Source organism: Sander lucioperca, chromosome 10 (assembly GCF_008315115.2).
Source record: "Sander lucioperca isolate FBNREF2018 chromosome 10, SLUC_FBN_1.2, whole genome shotgun sequence".
Lineage (NCBI taxonomy): Eukaryota > Metazoa > Chordata > Actinopteri > Perciformes > Percidae > Sander > Sander lucioperca.
Window position 1 is genome coordinate 27520065 of NC_050182.1, and position 25491 is coordinate 27545555.

At 39.7% G+C, this 25491-nt stretch overlaps 1 protein-coding gene across 2 annotated transcripts; it reads right to left on the minus strand.

The window, feature by feature from the left end:
* Window positions 1-557: 557 nt before the first annotated feature.
* On the minus strand, window positions 558-25337 carry si:dkey-12j5.1 (probable assembly chaperone of rpl4). 2 transcript variants are annotated; one of them, XM_031299099.2, is made up of 11 exons: window positions 25127-25337; window positions 24857-24969; window positions 24580-24726; window positions 24309-24461; window positions 22865-22974; window positions 22581-22704; window positions 19955-20047; window positions 19183-19251; window positions 13011-13064; window positions 7660-7812; window positions 558-928 (listed from the first exon to the last, which is right to left on the minus strand). In XM_031299099.2, the coding sequence occupies exons 1-11, from the start codon at window positions 25188-25190 to the stop codon at window positions 755-757; spliced, it is 1254 nt and encodes a 417-aa protein (XP_031154959.1). In that variant the 5' UTR covers window positions 25191-25337; the 3' UTR covers window positions 558-754. The 2 variants fall into 2 exon arrangements, with proteins under 2 accessions (XP_031154959.1, XP_031154958.1); XM_031299098.2 differs by having other exon boundaries at window positions 22865-22977.
* Window positions 25338-25491: the final 154 nt, after the last annotated feature.

Below are 25491 nucleotides of genomic sequence, written 5' to 3' on the forward strand. Positions count from 1 at the left end.
AGAGAATGCATGCTGCATAAGTTAATGTCAAATTCTCTCTATTGTGTCTTGCCTTGTTGAATCCAATGAGTTAACAAAAAAGGTGAAAAAACCCAAAGCAGCAGAATAAACTTGAAAAGCATAGAAAATTTAAGAATCGCATATAAACTTGGAATTTTAGAACCGTTACATGTAAAGAGAGCTTTGACCGTTTGTTGGCACGGCAGACACAGTTTTCTAATAATGCTTACTTCTCATTGAGATATTTCACTTCACTGCAGTCTGAGAGACACACTGTTGCTGCTGCTGCTGATTGATGGAATAATTAAGTAATTGGAGTAATTAATACAGCTTTTGTACAATTTCAGTTTGAGCACATGTGCTGTGTACGTTTGCTTGCAGGAACCAATGTGTGTGTATAAGAGGTAAAAACATTCAAAGTGTTTTGCTGTTAATGCTGGTAAGAAGTAAAGCTCTAAAACTAATTTCTTTCATCAGCATCTGTCAAGGAGATTAAGGGAAGCATTACTCAAGTATGCACTTATTTCACCAATAGCATTAAACAACTGACTGAGAGATTGAGAAGACTGCAGCTTTTAATGCCACTCTTTCTGTGCATCTCACCTGTTTTCAAATTTCATCTTTGATAAACTGGTGTGAAAGGATAGCCAGAAACAAAAGGCACTTCAGAGAGTGCGCTAGAACATTTTAACTAGAAGGAAACATGATGGAGGGGGGGGGAATAAATCGCAGAATACAATCAAGGGGGCTGTGGTCAGTGTTCCATGGGTGCCTCTGCATTACCCTCCTCCTCCTCACTACAGGGTTCATAGTCTTCATCCAAGACTGGGTCTCCCTCCTCTCCCTCCAGCTCTCCACCCAGGTCGCCTAGCAGCTGGTCCACATGCTCCAACATCGGCTGGTCATCACATCGCAGCTTACTGTACAGCTGGGGAAGAGGGAGATAAAGAAAAAAAAAGGATGATGCAAGTGTGTAATGGGCTAGTAAGTAGACTGGGGAAACGGAAATTTTAAAAAGAAAGTAGGTTATACAGCAGTGCAAAATTATACTGCGGAGGCAATTCACGTAATGAGATATGGTGAGTGAAAAGCTCTCGACTGAAGCTCTTCCGTTGTGTCACTGAAGATAACAGTGCATCGCTATAGCATCAGTAAGCAGCAGCTTGGAGTTGAGGGAAGTGAGCAGCCCGGAGGTTTTAAGTCTCCAAGTGCTGGTTAGGCCGCCTGAAATATCCAGGAGCAGCTGCATTCTGTCAGTGAGGCAGTCACGGCTCACAAAACGCTGGTAAACAGTTTTTGTCTTTCATTTCGCAAATCAGCACATTTGATACACCGTTCAGCCGCACAAGAGACAAAAAGAACATTTATCGTTCTGTTGCTGTTGAAACATGCACACACACACACGCATGCACAATCAAAGTTGTTATCTCAATGAAATATGCCGTGAAAGAGCAAGATAAAAAAAAAACCTGTTCTCAAAGCAGCCAGCAGATTTATCTCTGTAATATACTCTGCTTGTGTGTAATTACTGAACTCAAAGTGGAGTTGGGTGATAAAACTACTGGAGCTACTACCAAAGACAGCAAAGCATACTACTGTGTTTCTGTGTGTGCATATACAGAGTACAACTGATACAGCGATTTATATTTATGCTTTTCTTTCCAGAAACAAAACTAGAGAGAAAAAGAGGGTGAGTGGGGAATGGTTTATAAAATCTAGGAATATTATTCTATTTAGTCTAAAAAACACACACACACACACACACAGTCCCTTGAGCTCATGGACAATACGCAGCCGAGTGTCATCATTCTTACTAAAAGTGTAACGAGGCCAGGAGAGTGAAGACGAGTGTGTGTGACTGCTTTGCCCCAGGACCAGTCTCTAAGCAACAGCAGGTCCTGACAGGAGACACACAGTCCCATAGGAACTAATTTGGTGTGTTAGAATGTGTAGTGTGTGTGTGTGTATATTTAAGTGGATGCTGTCTCCGTAGGTTGCAGCTCCAGGGAGGTGGAGCGTGACCCAGGTCCAGTCACAGGGTCTGAGACGGGGGGAGAGCTGACCCTCTCAGCCACCTTAAAGCACCACACACCACACTCAACACTGATTTTTATTCTGCCAATGTCACTCTGAAATGCCTGGAGATGTTTATCCCACAACAAGCAGTCTGAATAAAAGTTGGGTTTGCTTTACAATAGGCTTGGCTCAATACCCACAATAATTGCACATTACAGCATTGGGTAAGAGATGGAGGGTGTCTTTCATAAGTTGCATAAGAGAAATCATTTAAGAAATTCAGTGAACGTGTGCAAAGAAATAAAACAAAAATGTTCTACAATACTGAATGCCATTTGGAAATTGTATTTCTACGTGGAAATATTTCCTACGAATCAATAGCATAGTGTGTCTGCTGGATAGGATGTGATTATTCATTGTGATGCTTTCAGCTAGCTAAACAAACAGGAGCTATTCTTTACACATTCGGCACAGAACGCTGCTGAGATCAGCACCACCGTCGCAAGAAACACAGGCATTTCTCATTTACAACAGCCTATGTTTTCTCTTCTCACTTTCACGGCCCAGAGAGCTGCCTAGAGTGGGAGGGAGAGAGAGAGAGAGAGAGAGTGTGTGTGTGTGTGTGTGTGTGTGTGTGTGTGTGTGTGTGTGTGTGTGTGTGTGTGTGTGTGTGTGTGTGTGTAATCGTATAACTCTTTCATGGTCCACTTTGCTCTACTTTCAAGCCCTAAGTCACAGCCCAACGCACAATTGACCACCACATTAACAACTCACAAACAACACACAACAATATTTTACATTTAACACACAAACGGGCGCATGGATACACCTGTTCTCACGCTATTCTTATGAGCCATGCTAGAAGCTTCATGGCCATAGGGATACCAGTGTCGATCTGTCGGTCAGTCCATCACTTTGGTCCAGATTGAAATATCTCAACAACCACTGAATGACTTGCCATGGAACTACAGTATGTACAGACATTCATGTTCCCCAGAACATAAATACTACTGACTTTGATGATCCCCTGACTTTTCTCTAGCGCCACAATAAGTTTGACATTTCTGTTTCAAAGTGAAATATCTTGACAGCCATTGGAATGCTTTGCTGTGACATTTTGTACAGACATTCAAAGTCCCTTGAGGATGAATCATAGTGACCCCTTGACGGTCTCTCTAGCTCCATCATCAGCTCAACATTTTAATTTTACTTGACCTGCAGAACTAATTACATTCCCATCAGCCTCAGCTGTAGTCTGTGTTTAGTGCTAATTAGCAAAAGTTAGCATGCTCACAAACTACTCTCAGATGGAGAACACATATAACAATTACTGTACCTGTTAAACATCAGCATGTTATTGTGAGCATGTCAGCCTGATAACATTAGAATTCAGCTCAAAGCCCCACTGTGCCTCACAGAGACGCTAGGATGGCTGAAGACTCTTAGTCTGGTTTATTAACTCACATGTGATGAAATGATAAAATAATTTTTATTTTCAGTCTTTTTTATTCTCCAGTCTTTTTCTCATACTGGACAAACGGCAAAATAAATGTTTTTTTTTAATCGTCATGGCGATATAAACTTGCACAAACACATCACAAAAGACTGAGACGAAACGCCTAAGAACCTCAGGGATGTTTTGAGTTAGTTAAAAGATAGTATCAGTAGACAACTGCACTTTAAAATGTAACTATATCTTTTTTTCAATGTTAAACTTCAATAATAAATTATGGAAATCATTTTGTTTAGGTTTTTTTATTCAACAAGCAGTTTGTTGTATTTTAAGAGTTTACTGAAAGCAGCAGAAAGGCAGAACTGAGTTTACTTTAATATCTGTTTTATTTAGTAATATCGTTATCGTGATATTCAACAACATTATCGCATATTTTCCTCATATCGTGCAGCCCTGACAAACGGTCCCTGTCATTGAGTGGACACAATGCAGCAGCAATCCTGATGAATTTGAGTTATTACGGTTTTTCTCTACTTTTAAATAAAACCTTTTCATAATGTTGCATTGCTTGTGCAATATGCTATGCATATTGTTAACTGGTAAACGTCTAAACAGGGAAACCAATTTGAAACTTGTGAGTTTCCAAACACGATGCAGCATAAATCAGCACGGCAGCATTCACAGTAAAGAAACTTACAGAGAAGAGCTGCCAAGTTTGACTTCATGATAATGACAGTAACGGTTTCAATCCTTGGTAAAAGAATTGAATAGGCCTATGGGTTTTAATACAAAACAGAATTATGTTCGCTTCTGGGGCTGAATGAGGTCTGACCCTGTTTATGGTCATTACATTGCAGCCTGCAAAAGTCTTTCAGCTTGGTTTAATGGTTTACAGACTTGATAGTGAAAAAGTAAGAAAGAAAATGAAAATGTACCAATAAATAGGTGCTGACAAACAAAAATCTTTAGTATGCCTTCAATACATTCCTTTCTCTACAATTACTTAATTTCTATGGATACATAGTATGGTATGGTCCAGCATAGATTATCTTTAAGCTCCATCTTTTGTCAGACAAAAACGTAATAATAAGCACTAATGTACCCTTCATACCTAAATTGATTCTTTTCTCATTTCTTGATAGAAACTGTTTAATAGAAACCAACTCATGTGGCAAGATAAAGACAGGCTGATTATGTGGTGAAAGCCTAATCATTCCATCATTGTTCACCTTCTGTTCCACACCTGTGCTTAACTCCCCCTTTCATTTCACCTCTTCTTTTATTTCATTTCATTTAATTTCCTAATGCCTTCATTCTCCCGGCTTGTCTCCTGACCATTTTCCCCTTGCGCACCCTGTCTCTCGCTTTCTTTCGCTCGCACTCGTACACTCTCACCAAATGACCTTCCAATAAAAGGTGAATACTTTCACATCTTATACTTGCATTTCTCACACACATCTTGCACTCCTCTCAACTTCCCTCTGTATCCTCAATCCTGCTATGCCATCCCCTTTTAGACCAAACACAGCACTGCTACATCTCTTCATTAGGAAGAGAGCATTAATTAGATGAATCGTTTCAACACATTTTCTTTCTCTTAACATCTGTCTCACTCTGTCATTCAAACATACACATACTTCTTCACTGGCAAGGGTGTGACACTGGCTGAGATTAGACCTTAAGTGTGAACAGGGCATGTCGCTGGAAGTCTTCAGAGGGCTGACCGCAAACTCACACACACGCACAGACAGACACACACACAGACAGACACACACACGCGCACACACACACACTTAACACTTCAGTCCTCCAGTCACATCCTTGGTAGGGAAAGGCATTAAAATTACATGACAAGCACACCTTGGACCAATCCTAGCCACGATCTGTGCTCATGGGATACCCTTTCAGCCACATCAAATAGTAAAGCTTTTGACCTATGTTTGCCCTAGCTGCCTCTGTGCACACACACGCACATGTACACACTCACGCACATGCACACACACGCATATATAACGTTGTCTTCTGTGCATACACTGCAGATCCTTCTTCAATCGCAACCCTATCTGGCTGAGACTCAAATTCCATTTCACGTCCGGTTTACTATTGATTTTACCCTCGCCACTATTCACCAGCTACACCCCTTGCGCACACACACACACACACACACACACACACACACACACACACACACACACACACACACACACACACACACACACACACACACACACACACACACCAATCTGTTCCCTTCCTCTCCTCCCTTCATTCTCCCACTCTTCTTGTCTTCTCAACCCATGCATTCCTCCCCATCATTCCTTTTTATAGTATCTCAGCTGAATGCAGTGTGTTTGTGTGTGTGTGTGAGTGTGAGTGTGAGAGAGAGAGAGAGAGAGAGAGAGAGAGAGAGAGAGAGAGAGAGAGAGAGAGTGCACGAGTATCGATCACAGAAGAGATGAATAATGAAGACATTTCTTAACAAATAATTAAATATGCAAGTTGGCACACACAACCATAATTAAATATGTGCATCCACATAAGGTGCGCCTATGCATACCCGCATGCTTTCTCTCACTGTCTGTCTCTCTCTCTCTCACACACACACACACACACACACACACACACACACAGCAAGGTCATAAAGTATGCAGAAAAGTGGACTGGTGCCAAAACAAGCCGTTGGGCTTTGAGACCTCATTTCCATGTTGGAGCCCATTTTAACTAGCAGACTGACTCATCGTTAATAATTAACACTCACAGTGACGCTCAGAAACAAAGCTCAGATATAAACAAGGGAGAATCTTGACTACACAATGTACAAATGAACACACGAGCAAAAGTGGCGAGATGAGGAATTAAGTGAACCACTGTTTTCTCTCCACATTCCACCACACCTTTTCAAGGTCTTCGTGCATTTACCTTTCACATTATTCTGCGCCTGTTGCTTCACTCACTTTACAAAGAAACAGCTATGCTGTTTATTTGTCACGCTCTGACGCCTCACCCAATTCTCAAGTCTTTCACCTTGTATTCCTATGTATTTTTTCTCTCTATGCAATAATGGTTAAGTTCGTAATTTTCCCCATTTCTCAATTCCACTTTTTTATTATTCGTTGTTTTTTTTTCTTTATTAACTCTCCCCACAAAGCTGGCAGCTCAAATCTATACGTGCCCTGTGCCATTATTTTTTCTCCCCACAGTTTCTTCCATTCTCCCTCTTGGCAGCTCAAAGCCCACCTCACTCCTGTCTCAGTTGTGGACATCCCCAGTAGATGCTGGTTAGACAGGCCTGTCACTACACTGCTGGCCAGAGTCAGATGTCAATATTTTGCCAATCTGCTGCCCCCACTCATCTGTAGAAGAACAAGATGGGGTGGGAGAGCAGGAGGGAAGGTAGGCATGTAGGTGGGGAGGTGAAAAGGAGAGTAAAAAGAAGAAGAAAAAAATCGTAGGTGGGGCCTGCCATTCTTCAGTCTGTGCTGTCTGATTTACAAGCCTATTGGATTTTAGACTAACATGAATCACAGCCCCATAGAGGCATTGCTCCCTGACAGAATGAAGAGACACATCACTCTGAGTGTGTGTTGTGGAGGAATGGGGAGGTGAGGAGGAATGGGAGAGAGACAGGGGTATATTTAAACCTCTTTGAGATCGTACTAAAAGATATTTCTGTGGCAACAATGGAGCATAGTTAGAGTCCTCTCATGTTCACACACAGTGATGAAAGAAGTATTCAGATAATTTACTTAAGTAAAAGTATCAATACCGCACTATAAAAATACTCAATGACAAGTAAAAGTCCTGCATCCAAAATGTTCCTTTAGTAAAAAGTACATAGGTTTTCATCACATTAGGGAAGGTGAAATCAATGGCCTTTTTACATTAAAAATGGCTTCAATGATTAGTTGATTAATTGACTAACTAGGGTCTATGGATTAAGCAGGAACTGACTGGCTGTCAGATAAATGTAGTGGAGTGTAGTACAATGTTTCCATCTGAAATATAGTTGAATATAATTATAAAGTGTCCTGAAGTACGTGTGTGTCAAATTGGTACTTGAGTAAATGTACTTAGTTACTTTCCACCATCGTATTCTTATTAAGAGATGAACAACAAATATACATTATCTGCATCATCAAAAAGCAGCAATCTTTGGTCTGTTTTTAGATTTTTTTTATGCCTTGAATTACCTTCTTAGCATTGGTCAGGTATGATCTGCCCGCCTCCTTCAATGCTTTCCACTCTTCCGTGTCCTCCTCCATCACTTCTCTTCCCTCGCTTTCTTGCTGCTCCTTTGCTTTTTCAAACTGGAGGTAGCACACCCAGCCGGAGAGATACCAAACCTGGGAGGCACAGAGAAAGAGGGGTGGGTTGGGGGGTGCGTGAGGCACAGAGATTCAGACAGAGAGAAAGTGTTTTTTGTTGCAGTAAGTGAGCTGTGACAAGATAAACTGCTTTGTAACCCTCATGGAGCACGTCTACATGAAATCCCACATCCTTCTTTGACAAACACATAACATGGGATCAGACAGACACACAAGCAATCCACCACTCACATAATAACTGTCAACCTGATCCAATCCTGACATATACTGTACTCATTTACAAATGCCGCATGAATGTAAATGCACACATGCAGTGTGGACATACTGTAGCTTCACAATTAAATCAAATCTGACTTGTGACTTTTAGCATCTGGCACTACCAATTTTTTTTTTTTTATCTTTCTAAAACCCAAAATTGAATTACGTTGTTGAAACATATATTAAGATAATAAAATGCAAAAATAAATTCCCTCAGGCAAATATCTTCTTTGCATTTCCAATCATATGCACAGGTTGTGTTGTCTACAATATTAGCCTATTAATTTAGAGGGGGAAATATTGTTTAATATTCTCTTTAACTGTTAATAATTGTTTTCTACACATCTGAATTAAAAATCGCCTGGTTTCGATGGGATCCCCCCCTGAATTTATCCTAGCTTTCTGGTTGCAATTACAGTAGGGCAATTACTTTTGGATATGATCCAGTTTGCTATTTTGAAGGGTTCCTTTTCTAGAGATGTCAACACTGCAATAATCTCATTACTGCTCAAAACATATAAAGATCCATTGGTTTGTTATCATTATCACCCCCTTTCTTTGTTGAATTCAGATGTTAAGTTGTATGCAATGGTATCTGCCCGTAATTTGGAACCTTACATGACTTCCCTTGTCCACCATGATCAAACAGGTTTCATTAAAACCCGCCTAGCTGCGGATAATATTCACCATTTAATGCATATCATAGAGGCCTCCACACATATTCCCACTCCAGCTGCGGTCTTGTCTTTAGATGCAGAGAAGGCATTTGACCGTCTGGAGTGGCAATATCTGTGGTAGATCCTAAGACATATGGGGGTTGGGGAACATTTTCTCTCTCTGATTCAGGTTCTTTACTCTAACCCAACCGCCATGGTATTAACAGGGAAAAACTGCTCTCCGCAGTTCAAAGTTTCAAGGGGCAGTGGGCAGGGTTGTGTTCTCTCCCCTATTTGTTTGATTTATCCTTAGAACTACCCCCACAGTCTATTCGTTTATCAGAGCACCAGGTTCCCATAACTGTGCACAATACGGACCACCATATTTCTTTTTATGCTGATCACATCTTGCTTTATCTTGGTAATGCCCTGCAGTCTGTACCTTACTTTCTTAAGATCTTTAAAGACTTTGGCAGTTTTTCAGGATATAAAATTAAATGGTCCAACTCAGCTCTACTTCCCCGTAATGAAGCTACAGTATGTGTGATTCCAAAGAGATTTCTGAAATTCCACACAACATTCAAGGTATTCAGATACATTCTTCAGTTAACCTGATTTCTAAAAACTATTTTAATTCTATTTCAAGAGCTGTTGAATCAGATCTGGAGAGGTGGACTAAAATTCCAAACTCTATTCAATCACGATTTTTGATAATTAAAATGAATGTTCTTCCTTGGATAAACTTTTTTAGCTCTATGATTCCTCTGCTACCACCAGTGGGATATTGGGCTAGGTTGAATGCACTGCTATCTAGATTCATTTGGAAAGGCAAATGTCCTCAAATTAAAATTTTCCACTTTACAAAGGGGAAAATGCGCAGGTGGCCAAAATCTCCCTAGGTTTAAATTTTACTTCTGGGCTTTTACCCTTCGCCCTCTGCACTCTCAGTTGAATTCTGATATTTTAGCGTCCTGGCATCCTATAGAGGAGAAGTTAGTGTTCTCACACAGACTGCAAGATGTAGTACACTGTAACATTCCTCTCAGGTATTGTAATCTTAAGTTTGGGTCAATTATCTCCCATTTAATTTCTGTCTGGTGCCTGGTGAGCACTCCAAGACCAACATAAAAATGAATCGCCATTTTATATTCTCTGTTGATAAAGGCAACATACTGTATAAACCTATGCCAATTGACAATACATGGAACATACTTATCATTAATCCATTCTGATACAAATTGGCCTAGTCTGGTCCAACATTTTAATACCCTAATCATCAGATACATTATAATTTCGTCTGGATAACTTATTGTACACCCATTACATTATTTCTGATGAAAGCCAGACAATCCCTGCATGTTTTGCTCCCAGGGAATCCAGGGAACTTTTCTTCATATGATTTGGGAATATCCAGATGTGTTTACATTTTGTCTGTCTCATGTCTGTCAGTAATCTTGGAATGCACAGTACCACTTTCTCCTTTGGTTTTGCTTTTGAATGATGACTCTTTATTAAGGTTATCTTTTCAACCACGGCGAGTGGGGCTGGCCGGCCTAAGCAGCCAAAGAACATTGTCAAGTTACATTGGCAGGCCCCACAGTCTCTCCCACAATATTTAAATTGTTTTATCGTCATCGCAATATCAACTGGCGTAATAAACGCATCACGAAAGGATGTGACATATCGCGAAAGACACTCAGAGATTTGTTGTGTTAGTTGAAAGAAAATGTAACTTTAAAAATGTAACGGTCACTTTTTTTATGAGTGGCTTTTATATTAAATTTCATGTTCAATATGTTTAATAAAAGAAAGTTGTAAATTATTTCCTTTTGTTTGTTATGAATTTAACAAGCAATTTGTTTTTCAAGCAATTTTAGCATAAAGCAGCAGAAATGCAGAACTGAGTACACTTTAATATTTGTTTATTTACCGCAAGCAATATCGTTATTGCATATTTTCCTCATATTGTGCAGCCCTAATTTAAAAATACAGAGCTTTAGATCAATCAATGTGATTTCTTTTTTTTCTTTCTTATCAAATGCCTCATTTAGCCGTCATGTCAACAACTGGGTCAGATTGGGCCTACATAAAATAAAAAAATATCAATCACTGGGAGAACAATTTCATGTCAGGAATAAAAGATCATGGAAAATATGTTTTAAAAAACTAGCAGATTATTATAATCCTGTTGCTCCAAAGAGTTAAAACAGTGAGTGGAGGTGTAATTTAGTATGCTGAAACACACCAGAATAATCTTGTTTTCTTTCTTTTCCACAATCACACGTTTTTTCCTCCCACATAATTACATATACTGTGCTATGCTTGCTCCTCCACCTTTTAACACAATCACGTTCAACTTTTAGTGAACTCGGAGGTGTGTGTGCGCCTCTCATCTAAGGCCAAAGATCACCCACCCACTGTTCTTCAAGCACCAAGACACAGATATTTACTTTATTCATTATTCATTGAGGGCAGAAGCAGTAGGGACCTGCACCTCCGCCAAATCAACCATTTAGTTAACAAACACATCAAGACATACCACACTGAATTCAAAATTGTCGCTAAGCATATTGAGCGGGCGGCTACCCCCTGCAGCCATACATACTGGATAAATGTAGTAATGTTGCAGAACCAGCAGTATGACATTTATATCACTGAAACATTTTCTGTGAATGAAGAACCTAGACAAAAACGTGTTCTTGTGCATATATGTGTACTGTATATTCAGGAGAGAAAGAGAGAAATTTGGTCACCTAAATTAAAAAATAACTTCTTCACAAATGAGATCCACTGCATGTCTTTAAAACAGCTAGAACAAGTCTAGAAAACTCTTTACAGATGGTCCACTGTGAAATATTTGTTTTTAAATTTTTGTACTTAAATTAAATAGAGAAAGTTAGCTAATTAAGAACTTTTAGATAATCCACTCTATCCTACCACAACCCCAGACAGAAACACACATAATAAAATAAACGCTGTCAATCAAATCACTGAGACTATTGTCATTTCAAAGTGAAGGCACATCTTAGTTCCCATATGGTGCTGCTGAAGGAAGAACATCATGAATCAACTCAATACCTTTGAAACAAGATTTTGCAAGGAACAAGCTCAGTTGTTTTTGCAGGCTTAACATTTTATAAGTAAGGCTCCAACTTTGAGATACGCAAAAGCAAGAAGGCGGAGGCGAGAACTAACAACTTATCTGCAGCACTTAAGAGAGGAAAAAAGAGAGTAAGACAAAGAACAGGAGAGGGTGAGAGAAGGAGAGAGAGTGGGAGAATGTGTCTATCATACACTTCTGACATCCCTAATATGATTCGAGCAACATAACTGTGGTATGATCTGACACAACACTTTCTGACCATTAGTACTGGTGACTGTATGCATGTGTGATTGGCTGCAGGCCCGCTCAAATTGAATGTCGCAGCTGTACGTCTCTGAAGTGAGTTTAAAAGTTCAGCCCCCTGATGACTGCTCTCAATCTGTCAGCTGAGGGGTGTGTGTGGGAGGCTCAGCTTGAGGGGGAATGGGGGAAAGAGAGAGAAAGAGAGAGAAAGAGAGAGAGAGAGAGAGAGAGAGAGAGAGAGAGACTGTCGTGTTGTTCTATCTGACACTCAGTGGCACACCTTCACTTCATCTGAAACTGACAGGAGGGATTTGGAGCACACTGACAGCACATACTTCCTACTACTACTAAGCACAGAAAATACTGCCATTTACGTCACTTTCTAATAAGCATTCAAGTTTTCAATCATACTCTGTGAGTAAGCATGCAAGTGTTGAGAGCAAGTAATGCAAAAGTGTGGGTGTGTAGACACGTCTTTGTGCACATACATGAACAGTGGCTCAGCAGAAGAAACTAAGTGCCCAGGTTCAGGCTTTCTCCTTCCCACTGGGGTGATAAAAGATTTGCCTACAAGTTGGTCTGATCCAGCAGTGGCTACTGTATTAGAATTATAAGACTGCCTGCAAGGGGACACATTAAAAGACAGCCCTTAATAATGTGCCTTGACAAGTAACACACACATGCATACACATCCCCAGAACACAGTTTATGTACATAGCTACAAGGGCTAACCCTAACCCTAACCCTGCTAGAGACGACATGCTGAAAATACAAAACCAGTCAAAGCAAAACCAAAAAAAAAAAAATGCTGACATCCTGACTTCTGTCACATTCATACATATCACATCTACATTTTGACACCCAGTAATGAAAAAAAAAAAAAAAAACATGAACGAAGAATGACCACCACATTTTTAAATAGACAAAAACAGCTGGGCCATCACTTCATTGCTTACCTGGACGACCTCATCATCCTCCTCCAGAAGACCCTCCAGCACATCTACCGCCGTCTAATGCAGAGAGATAGACAGAGGGTGAAGAGATTGAAATAAGATTTGAAATTATCTTTAACATTATCAGAGAATAGTCATACAAGAAAATAACTTTAAATTCATCAGTACCCACTCATAGATACAGGCTCGATCCATAGACAAGCAAGGATGCACGGACGGACAAACACATTGCTGCACACAGTGTTGTGCATCTCCCAGGCAGTTCGATCAATCATAGTGATCAGAGGGTCTGATAAGCGTCTATGAGGTCAGCGTCCCATACACAACATCGTCGATACCAACAAGACAACAGACATGACCGTCAATAGACACACTCACCAGTGCTTATCGCATTCAATAGTCACTGTGGCTGCTCAGTTCGATAGCCCTTTTAATCCATTTGCAGTCAATATATTCTTAAAACCTGCATCACTCCATAAGACGCATAATAAATTAAAATATCAGCCTGACCCATTGTCTCTATCACCCGCCATCCCCCTCTCTCTCATTTTGAGGTCTGAAAGGAGTTTAATGTTAGGTGACCTTTGCCACAGAGCGTCACTGTCTTGGTCAGTTTATGTGGGAAGTTTCTATTACAGAAAGCAGACCTTGACTAAAGTAGGCTGTGTTTGTTTTGCTTTGCCACTGTCCTTGTGGAGTGTGTGTGTGTGTGTGTGTGTGTGTGTGTGTGTGTGTGTGTGTGTGTGTGTGTGTGTGTGTGTGTGTGGTGATGGTATATTGATTTTTGTTAACTTCAGGTTGGAGGTGACTGTTAGCCAATCACCCATGGTGAAGGGCAAGAATAAAAGACACGCACGTACCTGTGCACGCACTGACGCACTGCTGCACAAGTCACACACTACAACAAAGCTACACACAACAGTGAGCACAACAAGCAGCACTTTTGTTTCTTGTTAAGGCAGTCTTATTAGCAGGAGAGCTTCCTAATTCTTTTCTCTCTGGCTCTTTGGAGTTGTCTTCTCTTTTCATTAAGCCCATGTGCTTCCGGTGGCGCTAAAGAGGTCAGTTGCCTGGGTAGACTGAGGTAGAGTCAGGTTAATTGAGAGTATCTCATTAAGAGTGTGCAAATGTGTATGTCAGGGAGTCAGTTGATTGATTGCTCTACCAATTATGATCTGAAAAACCCATTGTCTTTAATTAATTAATGACTGATTAAAAATACACAAACAAAAACATCTAATCCCAGTTGACGATGAATGGATTCATGCCCAGCATCAGAATTATCTACTTCACTTTCATTGTATCACACCAATGTGACACACACACACACACTAACTCGAGCCAAGCGCTATATATATATATATATGAGAGATAGGAGTAAAGATCTGTCTGTGTATTAAACAACTGATAGGTTGTAGGCAGTTTTGGAGCAACAAAAATAGAACAAGAGATATCTGGGAGCCAGGATAAGTGAGCAATGATAACCATTAGATCGTCTAACTGTACTCCTTCCTAACTACACTGGTCAACCCAGGGGCGAGTGATTAAAGATTCAGAGATTCTTAAGCCGCTTCACGCTCTAAACAACAACAAGATTAATATTCCCATGAAGATAAGGGGAAGAGAGGGGGTACTGCGAGGGAAAAAGTGCGAAAATTGGGAGGAAAGGCACAAAAAGTATCTTAATAAACAATGCGAAACTGGTCCACAGACAACAGTGGTGCACTGCAAAGACACACACAAACACATACACATAAACACGGCACAGACTACGACTGTCCTCTTTATTTCAAGACCTGTTATAGATTTTAAAAAAGCAGCACTCTGGGGAGCAACTTATTTATAATGGCCATTGTGTGCGTGTGCAGTTTGGGGGTGTGTGTGTGATCTTCAGGCAATTTTGTTAAACAGAATCATTTTACCGGAGAGCACAGCAGAGACAGGAGAAAGACAAATCACTTTACAAGCGAGGGCAAGCCGTATCTCACACACACACACACAATAAATAAGTAAATAAATCCTGTGGATGTCAGTGCTAACTGTACTTGCAAGCAACATTGGAAAGTACAAGCTGAGCTCCATTGTGAGTCAAATTTAAGAACAGAAATGATCGGGGAATAACATGAAAGCAAACACGAGTGACAACGACAAGGAGAGTAACTAACCATCAGCTTCTGTGACAACTACAGCAAACAGACACCTTAATGGCTGACAGGGAAGGCCGTCTGTCTGTTCGTCTGTCTGTCTGCTATGTGGCAAGTGAATTAGTTGTGGTGATGGGTGATGATGATGGTAATATGTGTGTGTGTGTGTGTGTGTGTGTGTGTGTGTGTGTGTGTGTGTTTGACAGTGACGGTGTGAAAACTGTGGTCTCTGAGGGCTGCATTATAACTACAGAGCACATTCGTTTTTCATTACAACATGAATTAACATATCAGTATAAACTAGTATAAGCATGCATTTAGGGCAATAATTACAAATCTTTATTATTTCATTATCAAATCTCTTGTTTAGCCTTTATTATTAAAAGTAAAAAAAAATATTGAAAAATTGAATACTTACACTGATTGTTTAGTCCAACCAACAGTCCAAAACTCAAAGATAATCTATTTACAATTATGTAAAGCTGCATATTATCAGATTGGAGAGATCAACCAATCATTTAAGCACCTGTGTGGTCTATAAAATATCAGAAAAAAAGTGAAAAATGGCCATCACAATTTGCCCACAGCAATGCCTTCAAATGGCTTACTTTCTCCAACCAACACACAGATATTCAATTTACAATGACATAAAACCAGCCTTTCTATTTATATCTGTATAAGAGAGGTCATAGAGAATTGTACATTCAGACACTTATCAGTCGTTCTAGTCTCTCTGCCATTTTTGTGAGTTGCTTCCGAAGCTTTTCAGCAGTGTAGTATGACGTCCGCTGGGGGCGTATTGCGTATTACGGAGCTGATTTCAACTGCCAGTGTGAAGGCGGCGTTAACTAGGTCGTCTAAAAAAAATTTAAAAAAAATCCGCTGCACAAAAGGCCGTCAAGTGCATCTCGGAGAATAGTGCGGATGCGCTTCACACCGCGAGCGGGTACGCGCGCCACACGGCCGAAATGAGAGAAAGAAAAAGAGACATGGTCCGTCGCTGTCTGGAGGATAACTAGCCAGTTGATATCGCGCGTGTGTGTCCGTGAGAACTGTAAGTCGTATAACTTATGTTTTGGGTTTATTTAAGCCTGTTATTGTATTAGTCTATAGTTCTTGAAAATGTAAAGTAAGTTAGCTGGTGATTTTGTTGTTTGAGTTCTTCACCTGCTAGCTAGGTTGCACGTGCCTGTTGATTCGATATAATGGCGATTGTTGAACGCCCTTGCTCACGTTTGTATTTTATGTGCATTATTATATTTTGTATAATCCATAATTACATTATATATTTACATAGCCTGTAGCAATGCTAGATGTCAGCTCTGCCATAAGCAGTGACTGTGATCACCTTTGCACATTTTGACAATGTTGTTTTGCACTTTCTTTTGCACTTTAGTGTTGTATAGTTTGTATACTGTTTGTTAAAATTGTTTCAGTTGTTAAGGACAAATATTTTTAACCATTTGTATAGTGTTGTATAGTTTGTATGGTGTTTGTAATGAAAATAAGCATCAATGGTCCACTTGTAAAAGAGTGCAATTGCCAAAGGGCCCTTGAATTGATCTTTTTAAAACCAAGGATAGCTTGTAGCGATGCTAGATGTCAGCTCTGCCATAAGCAGTGACTGTGATCACCTTTGCACATTTTGAATGTTGTTTTGCACTTTCTTATTTATTCTTATATATTATTTAAATTTTATATTTAGTGTTTAATAAATAATTGTTAAATGTAGTACTGTAGTCTATCGCACAAAGAACACCCCCCCCACCATCCCCCCACCCCCGGTCTGACGGCAAACCCCCCAACCCTACCACCTTAACTAACAAATTTTCTGCCCTGAATATAGTCTATCTATTAATGAACTAGTTGTTTCAGCACTACAGAAACTGGCTCAGAAATACTTAAACAAAACATCAAGATGCAGGACAATGATTCCTTCACAGTTGTCCCACTTATGCCGCTTTCAAGCACCCATTGTGTGCTTCTACTAAATTGTCATTACAGCTACGGAAATCACAGACACATCTGGCATGCATTCAAGTGTTTCTCCTCAAAAGCAATCAAAAGGCGGAAAAGGCCTTGAAAAGCCATTTTGGTTACTTTCCCCCCTTTTTTCCAAATTAAGAGGCATTTAAAAGCATTTTCCTCAAAACAGTTTCGGAAGTCATGGCCTTGACAGATTTGCATTATAAATCCTTTATCCAGCATTGATACTATATTATCATGTATGCACAATGATTCGTACTATGGGTTTATCATTACTATTGCAGAGGCTGCCCACTTGCTCTGAATTGGTGACCGCCTCTATTAATGTCATAAGAAATTAATTGGCCTTAATAAAATAAACCCTGAGACACTGTCAAGAAAAAAAGGCTGAGGTGCTATTTCCGATAGCAACGGTCATATGTTTAATGTGTGAGATTCTTGTTTGGACTGTCACATAGCAAAGTCATCACAAACAATAAGATGCCATCTATCTACTGACAGCCTTTGTGGAAAACACCTAATGACCATTTTTGGGGGGATTTAATCTGTCAACATCATGCTCTGCAGTGATTTTTCCCCAGTAACTATCAAGATAATGTCATACACCCTAGACATTTTGGCCAATGAAATCACACTATTATTTTGCCAAATGCCTAATTTTCTCCAATTCAAACTTTAATGGAGCCCATGTAGACTACAAGCCCAAATTACATTCATTAGACAAAATCTCCAACAGAGACTGACAAATGATTTTTGGCAAAGAAAATGGTAGTTCTACTTTTTCTATTCTAAAATAAACTATTATTTACCAGAAATAGCCACATACTCTATGCAGCTTCAGAAAACACAAATACATGTTTTAATCGGTTTCTTTGGCATATATATATATTTTAAAAGTATTGGCTCAGTTTGAAAGGCCTCACAGAATATTCAATAATGAAAAAATACATGCAAATCATTGTACTCGGCACCCAGCTAAGAAGGTAGCCTTCAAACTAATACAGACTAGAAGCACATAACTGTACACAGAGTTTAGTTGTGAATAGATGTATAGTCCACAAGGAGAGATAGTGAGCACAGAAAGGAGTGAGTGTGTGTGCATGAGAGACAGAGGAAAAGAGGAAGGAGAAAGAAGAGAGGGTGTTCCAATCAAATCCGGCTAAGTCCCAGTCTGAGAGAGACGGCCAGAAAATAGCTTGCTTTTACTTCACTTCCATCCTTAAGCTCAATTTCCGTAAGAAACTTTCACATAGCTGATGGCTAAAAGCAAATATGACCAACATTGCATGTGTATGCATGCATACAGAAAAATAAAGCACTCAGAATGCGTGCAGTTTGTATTTCAGGCTTGATGACACCAACAGGAGGATGAAGACAAACGACATGTCAGAAACTGTAGACCGAGACATTGTCATTTTACTGATACACCTAACAGCACATCTCACACACACACTCACACACACACCTACTGAGCCGTTTGGGAGAAAGGGGGGGGGGGAAGGACACTGTTCTCATTTCCTGTCAGTAATAACCATAAACCACTCAACAAGAGTGACTACAAATTAATCACTGGATCACAACGGAAAATAGCTGAACCGCTGTTGGTGTGGCAGTAATCACAGAAAATGACTTCAAGCGTTAATGATTGTTAGGGGTTTTAGCACCAAACTGAAGGCAGTGAGCCACTAAAATCAAAGCCATTAATACTGGAAATTGATGAGTGATCTAGAAGTGTGCCATATCACAGATATGGCAGCAATTCATCAGACTAGAGCTTCCTTCCTTTTTTCCCCCTCCATTTCTTCACATCCCTCCTCGCCCCCTTACCCCTGTCCCTCTCTGTAAATACCACTCTTCAATTATTGACACTGAACTCTGGAGGGGATAAAGACCAGGCATGGCCTTCCCACCTCCAGTGCTATTCACTAGAAAGGAAAGTACACAAACGCATGCCACATACAGACAGACAAATGTCAGGCCGCCCTCCCACCATGACACATAAACAGAACAACAACAGCCGAGTGTACGAGCACAGCGCATTTTACCTCATATTCCTCGGACTCAATGAGCAGCTTGGCTGTGGTGACGCGAGACTCGTACGGTGGAATCTCAATCTGGAGAAAAAAAGACAACACTGTCACCTCTACAGTGTTAACACAAACATCCACAAACATAGTTCTTCCTTTGTCTGATAATAACACAATCCAATTTCAAGGTGCAAAAACGTTCTGCAGCAATGTGGCTGTTAATCACAGCGAAAGTGTGGGCAGGCTGAGTTCAGATCAACCTGCTCCTGAAGATAAGAGTCATAAAAGTGGTGCCACTGGGATCTATTTCTCAAATCATCACCCCAAGCCCTTATATCACATTTGCTCAGTATTTGAATGTAAACTCAGGTGCCATTTATTTGGCATTATTTAGAACACATCCTTAATTTGACATTACAGCTTATTCTTCCTCTTTGCCAAATTCCCTGTAGTAATTTGCTTACTTCCTTTGTACTCTTTCCTGGTTTTGCCTTGTGCTTTCATATCCGCTCTGTCGCACACGCACGCACACGCACACGCACGCACGCGCACACACACACACACACACACACACACACACAGGTTTGTGAAGTATTTGTTCCAGCTTTAATTTTTTATTATCCCTCGTTTCATTATCTCTTACTTTTTATCTCTACTGGTGTCCCTATATTTGTGCTCCCTGCAAAGCACACTGTGACAATCCTGTTAGTTGAAAGTGCTTTAAAAATAAACTGGGATCTTATGAGCGTTGGTTGCTGTCTAAGAAATACTAAGCGCGGCTCCAACTCACCTGCATGTCTTCCTCTGTGCTGGAAGACGCTGCACTCTGTTTCTGGGCAGGTAGCCACAATGCAACACTCTTCAACAGGTATTCTTTGCCTTCCTGAAGACAGCAAAATGCATGTACATGTAAATTCACAGGTACATGTATGACTGTACAACTAAAGAACTTAAGACACACAAATCGACGAAAGTTGTTAAAAAATTAGTTTAGGTTTTGTTTACAGGCTGTATCCTAAGTGCTCCGTAGATGACTATGACCTTTTGATTAATCTGAGGTCAATGTTATTTATTGTTTTCAAAATTATTACTAAAGTAATCCAAAATAGACTGTTGCTGGATGTGGGATGCTATGAAGTGTGGCTGGAGCCAGCCTGACCCCTACAGCTCACAACTAATATTACAGATCCACTTCAGCCTGACAGAACATCTTTGTTTTTTTTTCAGTTTGATGATGTAAGAGCATGAAGAATAATTTTTGATGACAGTTTATTTGCTCAGGTTTTGAGGTATCCACTGCTGACACCTTGCCAATACAAAAGATGTGTCTTGATTTTTATTAGTGGTGCTCACAGCATTGAAAAATTATATGAAAAGACAAGTGCTTTTCCATTAACAATGCACAGGTTTTTCAGGATAATCCACAGACATCGCTGTGAACAATTTTCACTATAATTTTACCCTCTGTATTAAATGGTTTCCAGGAAACACAGAATAGAGTGTTATTACATATGAAATCCCAAGCATGAAGCACATTTTATTATACAAGAGAACTGTAAATGGATGATAATCGTGTGTTTTATTCAACTTAAAGATACGTTAGTGAATAACTCACAGATTGCAAAGTCTAAACACTATTGAATTTCTTGCAAAAACAAAATGGTACAAATTCTTTAACATGCTCCACATAAGTTTCTCAAAGAAAGGTTTTGCCTTGAATGTTGTCTGCCTTTAATAACGGTTGATAAAGCAGCAATACTTGAAAATATTGAAATATTGTTTTAAATGAGAAAATATAATTAAGAAATTCTTTCAAAATCATTGTCAGATGCTTCATACTGCAAGGTTCTTGTGGCATCTTTTCAAATTGAGTCCAATAGGTTGCTCTCTCATCTCTCTCTCTCATTAATAGATGACTATATGACCTCAATGATCTGCCCAGTAATTAACATTCCTATCAGCATGACCTGTCTGTGTGTGTACATGTTAATGCAAGTGTCCATCTGCTGATTAATGGCGTACAATTCAATTTGCTCAAAATAATTAACTCAGCAGATTCCTGCTTTAATGTGGCAATAACTCATGTGTGTGTGTGTGTGTGTGTGTGTGTGTGTGTGTGTGTGTGTGTGTGTGTGTGTGTGTGTGTGTGTGTTTGTGGGGCGCTCGGGTAGTTCACCTGATTGAGCATGCGCACCATGTACAGAGGCACAGCCCTTGCAGCATAGTGTTTTTTTTTCGTCAGACGAGACAAAATATTTTCGTCAATGACCTTTTTTTCTATGACTATGACGAGACGATGACGAGACTGCGCCAGTGTCCAAAAACGCTGACTAAGACTAAATTAACATGCATTATTGTTGACGAAAAAAGACGAGACTAAAACGTTTTGCATGAAATAAAAACTAAGATAAAATCTCTCTTCATTTTCGTCTACAATCGTCTCTACTTTTTCATCATGAGATAGAATATTCAGCTGTTACTAGGGTTGGGTACCGAGACCCGGTGCTAATACGGCACCGACCGGTGCCTTAACGACCGTTATTTACCGGACCGAAAAGCAACGCGGATTTCGGTGCCACTTAAATGCCTGCGCTTCTCTCTGATGCTCCTAAACGGACGTTAGAGGCAACTGAAACATCGCTGCACGGGACGCTAGTTAACACTACACTTGGCAGCAGGTAACATTAGCCTACAGTTAGCTAGCAGCTGGATTAAACACGGTTAAAATGCTGACAGCTAAACGGTGTAAAAATTTGTCTGTATTTCACTGTAGAGGATTCCAACACAGAGACATACGACAGTCTGTAGCTGCCGTTGTCTGAAAAACAACACATATGTTGCGTTCACCTGAAACTCGCCTCGCCAGCCTCATGCTGCATTCAAAGTTATTGTAAAATACCCTTTTCCCATCCAGTGGTTGTTTTTGTCGTTTAACAGGAATTTACTGGTGAAATAAGGAAGAGGCTCGATATTTATATAACTTTATATAATTTATTTTTATATAACTATTTGACTGAAATGGTCATCAGAAATAATCTCAGAAATAATTTGTTATTTAAGAAAAGACTAAAATGTTTTGACTAAAACTTGACTAAGATATACTGAGTTCTCTTTTGACTAAAACTAGACTAAAATGACGAGACTTTTAGTCGACTAAAACTTGACTAACAAAAAATGATATGTGAATGACTAAATATGACTAAAACTAACAAGGACATTTGGCACAAGACTAAGACGAAGACTAAATTAAAAATAGGTGACAAAATTAACACTACAGCAGCAGTTGTGGGTTCGATTCCTACCTACGGCCCTTTGCCCCCCCCCCTTCCTGTCTTCGGCTATCCTATGTGATAAAGGCCTAAAATGCCCAAAAAATAATCTTAAAAATGTGTGTTTGTGTGTGTGCGTGGACTGACCTGGTTTCTCTCTGTACTGAACAGGTAACTTGCCATGAGCTGTAGAGCCTCAGGGTTGTCATGGCAATACTGTAATGCTCTCTCAATGAAATCTTTGCACTTGTCTGCAGCTCCCTCTTCCATGCTACATGCCCACAGAGAGAGAGAGAGAGAGAGAGAGAGAGAGAGAGAGAGAGAGAGAGAGAGAGAGAGAGAGAACAAAATGGACATTTTTGTCCACTCATTACCGAAGCAGTACCATGAGATGGGGTTTATAAGAGTCAAGAGTATAACTGCTCTGGTACCAGAGGTCTGTTAGGTAAATCTCGGCCATGGAGCAGTAGGCTACACAAACATCCTTCGCTGTGGGGAGCTCGGTGTCCTCATCTGGTGGGGCAGCAGCTCCGGCCTGAGCCTGCTTATAGAGCAGAGGGCAGATGTCTTGAAAGGTATCAAAAGTTCTGTTAAGTATAATATATCAAAAGAAAGTGAACATGACATGCACATTTTTTTTACTTAACAATTATCCCATTAAAAGAAAACACTGCACAACTTCCCTATATTCCCAGAGATTCTCCATCTGAGTATTACGGAGAACATTTTGACATGTCACAGTAGAAAGAGCACAGGTGTAAATAATAAAATGAAAAAGGCATATATGGATTTGAATTATACAGAATAGCTCATGCCTTTTGCTTATTTATAACATATGCTATGAAAATAATAAAGAGGCTGTCAAGTCAAACATGTTCATGCTATTTCTTATAAATAAGAAGTCATTTAAAATTACACCAATGATAAACAAGAAATAATGTAAGTTAGATAATTTGTGAATTCAATTGGATAAAACAAGTCACTTAGATTAATTAAACACCTGAAATATTATATATATATTTTTTTTTTCCCATTTTGCCTTACTTTTTTTCTATCAGATTATTTCTCGTTTAATATTACAGGTTTATTATTATTACATTATTATTTTGTGCCCTGTATACTTATAGATTATGTGGATGCATACTTACTTTGAACAAAAGTATTAGGTAACGTGGGCAAATTCTTTAGTTAGTAGTTTTCTACTATTGAACAGGGAAAACAAAAGAGTATCCAAAATCAAAAAAAATCCTCTGGACTCTGGAGGATTTCCCTCTCAGTTCAGTGCTGTAATGATCCACATAAGAAGCTCAGAGAATGTCTGAAGTGTTTGAGAAAGTCATCAGATGCAGAATCACTTTGTAGCTATGCCTTATGTCCCCAAATACAGGAGTACAGGAATCAAATATTTGGTCTTCTTTTGAAGATATTCAAAATTTAGACAATGCTAGACCCTATTTTGATAATTTTGTCCCGCTTGTATCAGTGTTGAATTTTGTGTTGTTTTAACTGAGGAAGAGTTGTCTATTACATTGCTGTATGTGAGTAACATGATGGTGCTTACATTTTTAAGAATAAGTCATGAATCACTACAGGTAACCATAATAACTATGCACTAAGTATGTCCGCTATCATGTGATGAATTTATTGACGGTCATTCAGTTGAACTGACACAACTCGATAGATCTTTGTTATGACAAGGTGACATGCATGCCTGCATAGATATAAAGACAGATAGATAGATAGATAGATAAGTAATTCATATATTGTTCAACAGCACCCTCTTGTGAAGATAAATACAATTACCCAAACATGTAAGTTGATGTAGAGTATCTATAAGCATAGAGGGAATGTGAGTGTGTATGGGAGTGCACTCACTGTGGTCTGTGCTTGTTTGTCCAATGCCGACAGAAGGACTTGTATTCCTTTAGTGTAGTAGTCCACAGCCTCCTGGCCTGTGTGGATTTGTCCCAGGTACATGTACTTACTGTGGCCTACATCTGGGCTCAGCTCCACTGCACGCAGAAAAGCTTAGAGATAATTGGTCAAGGAGGTTCACTCCACTCAATCAACATGGAAATATAAGAGTGCTTAAATAAAATGACTGAGTTACAAGCAACAAGAAAGACAAAACCTGCACAAAGGATATTCCTTTAGCTTTCTGTGTGTCTCCTAGTTCAGAGCAGATGTGTCCCTGCATGTCTAGAGCTAGCAGGTTGGTGGAGTCCACATCCAGGGCTCGTTGACAGAAAAGACCAGCCATCTCAAAGTCAAAACTGTCCATGCATTCCTCTGTCTGTACAACAGATGATCACACAATATAATAACAAACATGCAGCAGATGATCGATGATGAACAAAAAATACATTTCGAAAGGCAGGAAAAATCTAGGTCGTGTATTGTTGTAGATATCTTGTCAATATCACCTTCTCTAGTAGCTGTTGCACAGAGTACTTCTCAGCTGTCTTCTTCTTGGCTTTTTCATGTACTCTTAGTTTCATCCTTTCTTGAGGTGACAATCCAACAAACCCTGCATCTGCTGTGATTAAATAAGTGGAGAGTCAACGTTAGTTTAGTCTCATATTTAGTCTAATAGTCTAAAGAGTTTAAATCAAAGCACATCAGGTAAATTCCGACTAACTGCTGTACTGTAAATAACTAGCTAGCAAATGTGTTGAACCACTGAACAAAATTACTGTTTGGGCGGTTCTCCTTCCTCTTCGGCTTGCTTTTCTTTTTTCCCTTTGCCTGTCCACCCATAGTGGTGAAAAATACAGCTTATATTTTCACAATTTGTCTTCTAAACAGACTTTTCCCAAAGTGTGAATCTACCATAGGCTATAGGAATCTACACGCGTGGAAAGCAAGCACGGTTGAGCTAGGGGTGCAGTGCGCATGCTCTAAGCAGTGACTGTGTGGCTGCTACGGAGAGAGGTAGCGGACAAAATATTAACGGTTCTGAAATAACCTTTATTACACTAAAGCAAAATAGGATATTTATACAGTCCGACATTGTTAGACATCGCGTTTTAAATGTATGCTTTAACACCGAAGTAAGCTT